This window comes from Brienomyrus brachyistius, chromosome 13 (genome assembly GCF_023856365.1).
Source record: "Brienomyrus brachyistius isolate T26 chromosome 13, BBRACH_0.4, whole genome shotgun sequence".
Lineage (NCBI taxonomy): Eukaryota > Metazoa > Chordata > Actinopteri > Osteoglossiformes > Mormyridae > Brienomyrus > Brienomyrus brachyistius.
Genome location: NC_064545.1, coordinates 21035900 through 21048967, shown reverse-complemented (window position 1 = coordinate 21048967; position 13068 = coordinate 21035900). Strand labels below are relative to the sequence as shown.

General features: G+C 40.4%; 1 protein-coding gene across 22 annotated transcripts in view; it reads right to left on the bottom strand.

The window, feature by feature from the left end:
- Positions 1-13068, bottom strand: part of large2 (LARGE xylosyl- and glucuronyltransferase 2) — a 239339-nt gene that overhangs the window by 181177 nt on the left and 45094 nt on the right. For 19 of the 22 annotated variants that reach the window (XM_048972635.1, XM_048972634.1, XM_048972636.1 and 16 more), the window contains one exon: positions 793-973. In XM_048972635.1, the coding sequence (XP_048828592.1) occupies positions 793-892 (100 nt within the window). In that variant the 5' untranslated portion in view covers positions 893-973. Of the gene's footprint in view, positions 1-792; positions 974-2740; positions 2763-5233; positions 5381-5421; positions 5628-13068 lie in introns of those variants that run through there. The other 3 variants (XM_048972603.1, XM_048972620.1, XM_048972622.1) reach the window with 3 other exon arrangements.

Genomic DNA, 13068 nt, shown 5'->3' with positions numbered 1-13068 from the left:
ACAGCCGGCTAAGCCGCCGTTGGCCTCGTACCGGCAAATTAGGTGACATGCCGTTGAAATGCGTGTCAGAGTTGCCAGGCTCTGTCATGCTTTCTCAGGCACCGGAGCATCGCTTCACAGCCCCATTGCATTACCGCCCGTTAGTCTGTAACGTGTGCTTGCATGTACCACAACATCTACACGCATATTACATGCATTACAGAACAGCTACCTACAGCCTTTTAGGGCAGCATAATGCAGCGTAGTTCGATTCTCTTAAGATTAGGGAGCCATATTTCATTTTTCCTTTGAAGTAGGAAAAATCCGCATAATTCCATTTCAGAGGGCAGGCTTCAAATCAACCCTTATAAATCGGAAATAACAACCTCATTTCTTTGCTCGAGAGGTTCCAACAGCTGAACGTGGAATTTGTCAGTGTGTGCATAGGGAACAGAATGCCTTGACTCCTGTATGTCAAAAACATGACATATTTAAAATAATAATTGCATTTCTTCGAAAGGACTATTTATCAAATGCGACTCGAAACAGATGTCAGAATAATGTCACGGTTTTCGGAATGCCTGGCGAGGCACCTGTCACCTTTGCAGAGCTTTTTCTTTTGTTTCGGCTTGAAATTTTGCATCTTGCTTTTTTTGCACTGTCATGCCATGTGTTGTATATTTTGAATGGGATGGCGTACAGGGTTCGTCATCTGATATGCAGAAGGCTGCACATTATAAAGGCAGAAGACACAACGCGAATCGAACAAGCCATACGCAGAAATAAGTGAAACATCACACCTGTGATACTTACTCTCTAAGTTCCACACAATGAGATACAGCCATGTGAGAAGCACCATGAATGCCAAAGATGCAGCCAAAAGCTTTATCTTCCCCCGAAGAAAGCAGGGCATTGTGGGAAGGCGAAGTATTTGGGCTGGAATATTTTCAAGTGGGGCCTAGTCCCACATGAAGCGGCCGCAACATCATGCCATCTGCAACGTTGATGGGGAGAGAGAAGAGTACGGGATTAGTGGTTTGTACACACTTAAGAAGTAACTTAAAACTATAATTCTTTTCTGTGGAGTTAATGTAGTACGATGGCTGACTCAGCTGCGGAGAAACAGAAGCAAGTCATTATGGACGAAGGATGCAGAGCAGCCTGAGTCGCAGTATTTGAATGGCCAAGCGTTAGCTGATTAGACCACTATTATACACGCCGACATACAGCTGGTTACTGCTTGGTATTTAAGTAGCCTCATATCATCACGTTCATGTACTTACTACGGAGATGCTCTAAGCTGATCATTATATTGCATTTTATTTGATCCTATTTTACTTTCATCATTAGATGGCATTGAGAGTAATGCTATATACAAAGCTGCCTTAAAATTTGTATTATACATTAATGATTATAATAACAATACTAAAAGATTCTGATAATGGTACTAATAAATACTATTCTATAAGCTCAAGAAAGTAGCGTGAATTCCACTTTTTTTCCCCCCTTCCCATTAATCCGTAAGAGGAAACTCCACCGGCCTAAGCCGTCCCCATCACAAATGCTCTCCGGGGTAAAAACCGGCATTGAGTGATTTCCCGGCGGACTGTCAGACTGGCCAATCGGCTGAGGCTGCGAGCCGGAGCTGTAAGCGGCTCCGTCAAAGGGCACCTTACTGAGGACACCCGGGGAGAGGGGTAACGCAGAGTTCAGCTGCCGCTGATGGCCTGCCCAGAAAAAGCTGATGGAAATAAATGTTTTCCCTCCTGCCCTTCGCCTCCTCTCTTGCCGCCGTTGAAAAATAGGCAAAGACTCGGTCCTGACTTAGTTCATACTTAATTGCCACTGTTGGGTACATCGCATTCCTGCTCCCTAAAGAGATGTTTGACACTTCAGCCAAAATCTGCCACCGTTCCTCAGTTATTGTATATCGCGCCCTATCTTCCAGAACACGGAAAGCTGTAAATAACTGAGACACCAATTAATGTACAGTTGTCATAAAGAGCTACATTCATCCAGATTTACATTTTGGCTTCTAAGAAATCAAAATATCAATGGGAAAAGTATTACTTTAAGCCTCACAAAACTTCCACAGCAAAGGTTTTTTAAAATATCTTTGTATGTAGCTAGTTATTAAAACTTATAATTACAAACATTGTGGATGTAAAGTACAGTTTATGTGATTTTAAAAAGAATGTGGCACCAGAGAACAAAGGGGTTAGGGAAGCTGATTTCAAATCAAATTACAGTTAATCAGGTCCTCAAATATAACACCAGCTGATGCCTTGTTATATTACATAACATGGCAGTCAGTTGCAGCGCTGATTTACTAAATATTTGGGGAAGTCCAGGCCAAGCAATTGCTCGACTGCCATTAAAGATCAGTGTTTGAACATGTGGAACTTATTACAGCTGCCTACTGTTTGCCAACTTTTCTGAAAGGAAAATGGGGTGTAAGAGCAGCACAATTAGATCGGGTCTATTTTGTTATAATTCGTCATTAGTTGACTGTACTCACTCATCTTTCCGAGTCCAAACTTTAATGATCTGGATAAGAAGTCATTTTACATCTGCTTCACACTTTCACTCCGAGGCAAACCCCTCTGACAATATAATTTAAAATTGTTCCGCATGCATAATTATCGTAAAGGAGGATTACATTAAAATGGACTGTCTTATCAGACTTTATCACTACATCCTCTATTTAATAACAGCTTTATTCAGTTCCATGATGGGATTTTACTGAAGGTAATCAACTTACTTGTTACATGTTTGGAGTTTTCCAGTAATTAACTAAGGTAATGACCTTCTTGCCCATTTGACCTGCTGCCAGTATCAATCCCTGCCAAAATGACTGTATGACAGCACTGGCTTTGTGCGCAATCGTGTTCTTCGTTCTTATCGTTTACGGGTGTGATTAAAACCAGCAGGTTCTGGTACAGAAAAGAAAAACAACCCAAGGAAATGGGTCTGATAAACTTGGTAACTGGCTTTGATACAAGGTCAGTGCGATTCGAAGTTGCCCAGGCTGAACGCAGTCGTGTATTAGGAGCTGGAAGTATGCTAATGGGCTGGTAGCGGTAAAAAGCCCTGACCTATTCAGGTCCCTTTTTACTTCTTTGACGTTTTAATAAATTAAGAAAATTACTGTGCCTCAGCATAATAAAATAACATTTCTAACAACACAAAAGTGTAGGCGCCTGCACATACACGACTATCATTACACTGTTGTCAACCATGGTTAATTACAGCATAATAACGTGGGATTATAAATAGACAAAAGGTATCTCTCTCTTTTATTTTGTAAGAAAGGGAAGTAAAAAAAAAATAAAAACCAAAAAACAGCACACTCGCATGTGCTCTAGCGCGACACTGTTCCCATAAAACGTCATATAAAATCGCACAATAAAAAACAACAGGGTGTATGAAATGATATGGTTTGGGTAAAACCACTGAAAACCTAACAAGACTATTAAAAAATACATTAACTGTGTAAAAAACGCTTGTAAGTTCAAGCTTTTCTTCGAATCTCTTCATAAAACACTTTCTTGAAACCTGCTCGTTCACCTTTACGGTAATGGAGTAGATCTTACGAAAATCGCGCTTCCAAAACAAAATACGTGCGCTAATTGAGCTGAGAATCAAGCGGACCGACGCGTTCAGGTGCATCAAAACGTACTCAGGTCGAGCGTATTTCCCATATTCACCAACGCCGTACGAGCGAATTTGCGATATAAAAATATGTAGAGACCGTATCCCAGATACCAAACTGGCAGCAGTAGTGTAACATTGATATGTAGTGACGTGATTTCTAATTTTGCAGCCTCATCACATCTAACATAAATTAAACAGTATATGCGCTCCATTTGAACAAAGCTAATAGAACTGTAACGTAATAGAATACCTTTATTATCATTGTGTATTGCAAGTAAAACCTCCAACAAGAAACACAATTTAGATTTAAATAATAATAGTACAATTGTAGAGCTGAGTGTCATACAAAATAGTTCTAATCATTTGTAGAACGTGAAAACGTTGCTAGTTTGATTAATACCCGCCCCCAACCATTAAAACCTAAAAAAATAACGTTATCAAAAGGTCTATTAAAATAATTTTGCTTGGCATCTGTTCACCCTCTGTGCTCCTATGCAGGTGGTTTTAATAATCATTATTGTCAATTTATTTTCATGGACAGTTTGCTGAACTAGTTAAATGACAGTATTTCTTTAAAAAGGTTTGAAATTGAATTAAAATGAAAGAAAATGAAAAAAAGAATCAAAAATCATTTCATATAAGGCAGTTAATGTAATTCTACATCCTGCAATCTGCCAGTTAAATTCCAGTTCTTAGTAATTCTCAGTTTAATTAAACTTTTACCTCAACCTTGTTAATATGTGTTTTTCCATAGCAAAACGTATGGCTTTCTATCATGGTGAGCCATCGGTTGGTTTAATTTCGTACATGTGTCACCTGTACTTTTTATCTTGTGCTATTCTTGCTGTACTCGAGTAAAAAAATATCCACCTCATATTACACATCGGCCAAAATACACCGAATCATGAATCATCCTGTAGCCTCTCATAATTTTGAGATGAGGAACCACCCAGTTCAGTTTTCTGGTCTATACAAAACGCATCGGTAGGTTCATGTTGTTGTAGAATCAAAGTCACAGAATGAAGTGTCAGTTGGTCTTGTAAATCATTTATAAGAGAAACAGGAAAAACAATGCATGGCATAAACACTCAGCAGGTGGACTAATAGTCAAAGAGTAAGAGGTAGTAAGAGATTAAACATGATTTTGATCTTGATACAATAAAATCCCCCTGCGCCGATCCATTGTCATTTGTTCCAGTGTTTAATGTGTTTCCCCCAAAGCTAAGTCTGCACAAATTCTTATTACACTCATCATGAGTAATACAGACACTTAACAGCTCATCCAACTTCGAACTACCCAGGTTTCGTCCCAAACATTCCCTTTCATCTTCGCCCAAGGTTAATGTAATGAGTGTTCTGTGAAGCACTTACGGACGGATATGGAATTAAGTGAATTCCACACAATCGATACTTTTCAAGCATTGTAAAATAATTATACATCAATCACTAAGACAAAGGACTGGAATCTAAAATTCCTCCTATGTGGATAATAAAAACATTTGTAATTGGTAATTGTAATTTGCAGGATAACACGTAGGACAGAGCACAGTTCTGACTGTAAGCTTTAGTTCCATAGCAGCTGCCAGTTCTGAATACTTACTGTATGTTGAATATAGGCTTTCAGTAGATATTCCCTGACTGACATCTAGCATCTACCGTAACTGAACCTAGTTATAGATCTGTAGACACACTGGAGTAATTCCTCACTTCCGCTACTTACAGTACATCGGTCCCGTCCTTCCTTTACTCTTATATGGGATGACTCTAAATGTGGCAGCTTCTGTTTACCTGTAAATGCAAAACCCCAATCATTTCTTCTTCAAGTGTTCTGCTGCAGCTCCCATAATTTTGTTCTTCTACGAAGCCGCTCATCTTGTCCTAAACATGAGCTTCAAAGGGTTTCAGGGAAAACACTCTGCCAATAACTCTGTCCCTACTGAAAGAACAGCTACCAACTCCCTTTGTGCAAACACAGGAGTCCAGTGCCCTCTTAACCCTTGCCTGACTTCCTGGTCCAGCCTCCCCTCTCTTTTCCTGAACTGTTTATTTAGTCGCCAAGCTGCAGATAAACGGGGAGGGGGGGGGGCGGAGGGAGAGAGGGGGGGGGCACTTTGCCAATAATTAACCATCCACGGCGTAAGAACAGAAGGAAAAACTTGGAGAGATTTGAAAGAGAAGCAGCGTCTTTTGTGCTGAGAGAGCAACTGAAATATGATTCTTTTCATTATGGCATACTGGCTTCCCCTAGAATTTAACAATGCAGGGAGGCGAAAATGAAACGAAATTTTATTTCTGATAAGTGAACAGCTGCAAATTAGAAGAACGTTTCTGTAAACTAACACTGCGAACAGGCGCTTCCACTACAACCCACTGCCATTTTATGTAATGTTTTTATTTAAAGGAATATACTGTTGTTTTGATGCACTTTGCCAAATTCACCACAAGTGCAATATCGCACCTGAAGCCAGCTTACTGTATCTGGCTTAAAACTACCACTGTACAGTACTTATCTACTGTTTCAAGATAACAATGAATCATGAAATTCATGAGCAGGACATGAAATAACTAGCTGCTGTACAATATTATGTAACTGAGACTGTACCAAAGGTGAGAATATGACAGTAAACAAGGTCATTATCATAATAGATTCTCCACAGTAGAACCATCCCACACGGGACCTTCCTAGAGATACTGCACGATACTTCTGTAGCACCTAGAGGCGGCATGAAGTTTCTCTGCTCTGGCCAAGTGAGAATGACTCTTTCTTGCTTTCTGTTCTTTTCTGTCCTGGAAAATGTAGGATAACTGCTCTTACGGCCAAATGTCACTAATTCAGTCCACAAATGCAGGTTGTCCAAAAATCACTGCTGCTGATGGAAGGAAGCTTTCTGCACACTGCACTGACATTCACGTCAGCACACGGGCTGCACCACAGACAGACTGTGCTGTTTCTTTTTGTCGGATATCAAATGATAATTAGATTTTCTTTTAATTGCAGCAATCCGAGTTTATGACTTTTATCCGGATTTCATGCTCTCCCAAGCATTTTTCAAGCATAAATTTGCTGTTTCAAACACTCCCGCACTGGAACAAAATGTTTGCATGTGCCACTGTGATGTTTTCTCTTCTGCTTTAGACTCTATTCAACGTGAGTAACAATGCACCATATTGTGCATGCCGTGTAATTAGTACCGCTGTCGTTATGAAGGCACTGATCGACGAAATCTTTCACCGGATCACAAATGATGCTGTCGTGCTGAAGCTGGTTTTCAACATTAACTTCAAACTAAAACAAAGTAATTTCATTCTGCTGACAGAAAAAAAATGAGTATCAGTCTAGAATAGTAAGAGTGTGTGTGTGTGTGTCTGTGTGTGGCGGGGGTGAGGGTGGGGGAAAAGATAGAGAACTTGTAACATGACTTAGCTATTAATGTGTCAAAATGAGGATAGCTTTATAAATATTCATTGTATTTATCGCCGTTATTAATCTTCATTCTGTATTTTATATTATTCATTGCCTCTTCATTGTGTACCTGTGCTGTTTGCTAACAGCTAATATTATATCTCTTGCCTTGATGATGACTGCACCAGTACCATTTGAACTGGGGGGCAGAGAGAGACAATGACAAGGAGACAGAGAAAAAAGAGAAGGGTCACATTTAATATTTCTTCACATCTGTCTAGTGCAGGTCCCACATAAGCTCACCTTATAATGCCGACGCCCTCTGATCTGTATAACCGATCCAGAGGCATTTGTCTGTGAAAAAAACACATTAAGACCGGCTGGAGATGCCAGCTATTCCAGTGGGAGGACAACAAGCGAGAAGTTTCCTCCTGGGAATCCGGACCCCCCCTCCTCAGATCATACCTACACAGTAACAAACAAAGGGCTCTATTCTCTGTTGCTATCGCCTTACGCTTCTCTTCAACAAAGAGCCTTTGTGAACCAAAGGAATATGCTTCAATTTTGTGCATTGAAGTTATTCAATATTTGAATTCAATATACTCACATAAAAAAAAATCTAAGTAAAATAACCCTGAATGCAGTGCTTAGAAACTATTCATTATGCACATATCATATATGATGCATATAATATAAACTCATTTTATCTACATCTGCGTTCCCCCCCCCCCCCTTTGGGTTTCCAGTGAAATGTAGGCTACTGGTCTCCAGTTCTGTGTGGAGTGACCTTGTGTATGACTGTGCACATTTTCCTGGAAGCAGTGGTCATATTGACCATGGCTATAGCTATAGGAATAGTACTTTTGTTGGCAATGAAGCTCAAATGTGCCCTATAGCTTATACACTTAAATCACCATGTAATTTTATATTACTGTAATATTATTAGGTCCAGCTCAGTTCATCTGATTGGTTTACACTGTTACATAGTCTGCTCATCTCAGCCATATATTCTGACACAGCCATAAAATTAAATTACTAATGTACAATTAAGTCATTCGTTCACATGCAGGCCACACACAGGGGTCATTAAGCAGTCATGGCCTAATGGTTAGGGAAGTGCTGGTGATTGAAAGGTTGCTGGTTCGAATCCCCAACCAGTAAGGTACAGCTGAGGTACCCTGAGTAAGGTACCGCCCCCAAGCACTACTCACTGGATGCTCATTGGTGGTTTTGATAATCAAATAATCAATGATCAATGATAGCCGATCATTGCTATGTCATAATGGCCCATATGGGTTAAATGCAGAGGACACATTTTTTTATTGTGCTCTGGTGTATCAGCAATGACAGTTACTCTCACTATAATTTAGCAGCACCGAAGTTGGATGGCGCAGCATGGAGGCTGGGGGCTCGAGGCGCAGCCCTGCTTTGTGTGTGTGTGTGTGTGTGTGTGGAGTTTGCATGTTCACCCCATGTCGACCAGGTATCCTCCAGCAGTCCAAAGTCACGCAGTCTTCCATAGACATGCCCAAATCACATGGCTGTGTGCCCCGAGATGGACTGGTGCGTCATCTAGGGTGCATCCCAGGTACCCTCAGGGCAAGTGGGCAGAAGATGAATGAATGAATATGGATGTACTGACATGCAAATAGTTGTAGTTTGTAGTTTAACCATGTGTTCCTAATCTTTTTAATTTAATTTAATTTAATTTAATTTAATTTAATTTGGCAGATACTTCGATAAAAGGTGAAAGCAGGTTCAGCCAGGCCCTAGACTAGTTGGGGGGTTAAAGCGTAATGGTGAAATGACTCTGCTGACCATGGGATTTGAACTGCTGTCCTTCTGATTACTGGCACAGTATTCTAACCCACCAAGCCACATACTACCCCTCCCATCTTGATTAAAATAAATGGCATACTTAATGTTCAGTCATATCAGATGATATACCAAAAATACATAAGATAGTTCACTTTCACCATAATCTTTGGTATAGAGGGCGTGGACTTATTTCATTCAGCACAAGCCACATTCAGGGTCAGGCCAAATACTGAGACCAGTAATTCTGTACTGGTCACTGTTAGTCTTTGCATTTTCCTAAAATCAGAGAGATTCCCCACAACTTCTGATAGGACAATGTCCAAACAGGCACTATCAGAAACCCAGCTTACTCCCACGTAATTAATTTTACTCACTGCTTCCCTGTGAGTCAAAGATTGCAACTGTGGTCGAATTTCAAATTGAATTTGTTTTTTTTTAAATCCAGAGATTTTTAAAGTAATTTTTTTTTTGTCCTTGAGATAACGTTTAATTTAACTTGGAGGGCCAATCTCAGCATCCTTTGCATTGAGTTTTCCCCCCATTTAAAATGAGGTCAGGAAGATTGCATGAGGACACACAGAACAACCAAAAGCACCCAAACACCTAAAACACTCACTGCCTTTTAAACAATGGATTATAATTTGTTTTCTCTGTCAATCAAAACAAGAGATGACATCTCAGTCACATGACATGTCTGCCTTTATCAAACAGAATAAAAGCTTGGAATCTGATGGCGTTTCCATTCCGACAGCCGTGTGCTGAAAAACACGCATCAACGCCTTGGAAATACCACAGTTCTCTGAGAAAACAAACTCTACAGTATAACTGCTGAGTTTCTTCTGCGATTTACTCTTGCCTTCATTAACTGACCTGGCCGGCGCACAGGTGAGTGCATCATAAAACAAACACACGAGTTATGAGGTGCATAGCATTTCCACAATGAATTTTTATAATTTCCTCTCCAGCCCCCAGGTGCTTTGGTGCAATTTCATATGATGTATGGGAAGCCCAGCCTATTTTCGGTCTATATACAAAGTACAAGAAAATGCAATATAAAAATACCAGCCTTCAAGAAGTCATAAAAATGAGCATTTTATATCCAGTTTTTTTTATAATTTTTGAAAAACTGGAGAAATGAGTTGATTAAATACAACTTCTGTACGTCCAAGGAATATGGAAAATGAAAGTCTGGGGCATTTTCAGAGGTTACATAAGAAAGATGGGAGACTAATTCATTAAGACATAAGGTTAGGTGGGGAGGCAGCATGTCCACAGTGCGTTTACGGTCCCAGGGGGGCGTCTTGGCACGTCGTCCCTGACTGAAACACACTGGCTGCAAACCCAGGGGTTTTAGCTGAAATTCTCTACAATATAAACCTAGAATTACAGTTTAGAAGGAACTATTTCTATTGAAGGAATCCACCCATCCATGAATCCATTGTTGAGTCATAGTTAATCCATCCCAAGAAGCATGAGGTACATGCAGAGAGTAAATCAGCCACGTGAAGCATCTAACTGCATGCTCTCGGAATCAGGGAGGAAGCCTAAGTGAACATAGAGAAGATGCAAACTCCTGAACAGAGATGCAACACACACCACATTCAGGGTCAGCCCAAATACTGTACTGAGACCAGGGGCCTGTACTACAAAGCGGGGTTACTGGCTTATCGGGGTAATTTGTCGGATTTAAGGGAGTCTGGGCAAAATGCAAGCGAACGAATATGAAGTCCGTTTAAACTGTGGTACCTTAAATCCGACAAGTTACCCCTATAAGCCAGTAACCCAATTCGCAGTACAGGCCACTGGCATTATGTGCTGGTCACAGTTAGTTTTTGCTTGAAAAATGTCTGCTGTGTGGAATCATTATAATATCATTAGAAATGTATTTTGCAAACATCGTTCAGCTAGAATTTCACAAGGAGGATCTACGAATAAACATTTCAACACAACAAATCTGATTGCACACCTCAGGCCAGACAGTGAAAAGCATGAAGCATTTCTGAAAAACAAATCCGTTCAAATAAAGAAGGATGCAGGACTGCAGAACAATGCCAGTCTGTCAGTAACGCAAGAGTTTGATAGCAAAAGAAAATTCAATGCAGAAAGTGTGAAATCAAAAGATATTACTCAGAAAATTACAGTTTTGATCACACTTGATGATCTGCCCTGCTCTGTTAGAAATGTTATAAATATATAATGTATACAGTTATAAAAATATAGTACTCTGGGACTTGTATGTCAGAGTTGGCGTTTTCTTAACAAAAATAAATACTTAAATACAATATTTTTGGAATGTAATTCATTTATTTTTTTATTTTTTTGGGTGATGTCATGCCCGGCTCGTCCGATCCTCGTGTGTGCCACGCCCCCTGACACGCCCCCTGATTATCCACATGTGCTTCCCCGATCTTGCCCAACTGTGTCCGATTATTTTCGCCCAGTCTTGTCTATTTCAGTCCATGTCTTGCCCTGGTTTTGGTCCGTCACTGATGTTAGTCAATGTCTGATGTTCCCTCGCTGTCTGCCCCGTCCCGATCCTTTAATAAATCCCCAGTTTCCCCCGACTTTCGCCTCCTTGCCTGCTTCCTGCCCACTTGCCTGCCCGTCACGAACCCGCGAACCTGACAGGTGAAGTGTCCCTTTAAATTTATGTAAGCAAAAACTCCCAAACAGTCAGTAACAGTGTCCATCCATCCATCCATTTTGAAAAATCGCTTGTCCTGTTCATAATCATGGGGCGGTCCATGGCCTATCCTGGAGGACTGGGCGCCAACTCATCGCAGGGCACTTTCACACCCCAGTCACTCACACCGGTATCAGTGTCAGCTTTCGAAATAGCTATCCATATCAGCTCAATATCTCCTAATCATAGCATCACTACTTCAGACACTGGTGAAGATATAGGTGAGGTTTGCATCTACAACCATGGAGACGATATGGATACAATTAATAGTCAGAACTACCCTGTCTCTACATGCCTAATGTCTGTTATCAAAATTAAAATGACGTATATCGCAGTGTCTCCAGGATGAAACCTTGGAGCATTCCATTCCGGAATGCATATTTATTATTATCTGTCCTGCTAAACTGAATCGGAAAAATGGAAGACTGGATGGCTAACAACCAGATTTTTGCGGTGGATCTGGTAATTCATGGAAGATTGTGGATTTATAACTGGTTTCGTTCAGCCTGTCTCCAGGTATTTCAAGGTTTATTTGTTGTAAATGTTTTGCTGGTTTTCCATAGTTTTTTAGCTCACGAAAAAAAAAGATTTTTAAAAATAAAAATTGTAGCAATTGTATTATCTTTTTCAAAGACATGCATTTTCCAGTCATACAAAATATGATGGCTATAGATTAAACAAACATTTGTCTGTATAGAGTCTATTGTCAACCACAATCAGCACAGGACAGAATGTATGAAGTTCCAAAGGTGCCTCATTACTGTTCCCAGAATGACTCAAGCAACTTCACAACTGGCTACTGCCAGTTTATCTTAATAATACCCACATGGTTAGTCTAGAAATCCTGCTTTCCAATGTACAGCACATGTACCTATAGTCTTTCTAACTGTCACAGTGAGTAAACATCAGGACAGACCACAAATAGCTTGCACAAACATTAACAGGTTCCAGTATATCTCTGAAGGAACAGTGTGTCACGCTCATGATCACCCAGACTATAACCAGCAGATAGTGCTCAGCCTGTTGGAATTGGCTGTTTCTTGTACAACAGCATCAAACTTCTCATATGTATTTACGAAAACCGTAACCCCATAGCTGAGCGTGGAAGCCTGTGTATTATGGTCTGGATCGATTTGCTGGCCATGCAATATCAGTTGGAAATGCCATTTTCCTAGTTTTTTTTTTTTTATTCCTTATAACCCATTTCTCCCGGTGAACAGCACTGAAAACATCTGAAATATGACCCTCTTTGTTCCAAGTCTTTGCAAAGAGGTACGTGCGATTCAGATTAAATCCTGCAAATGGCGGTGATTTCTGCTTCCATAATCTGTTCGAGGTGTTTAGGAGGGAGAGCAGCCAGCTGAGTGAATTGATGCGGTCGGGGATCAGGAGCAAAAATGCGGAATAGAATGAGGAAAATAAGCACAATTAGCTGTAATTAACCAGCCATGCAATGGCACCTAGTGTCTTAATTTGTTAACTTTGCATTTGTGTTCTAAAGCAGTTTCTCCTGTTTGAATGCCCTTCGACG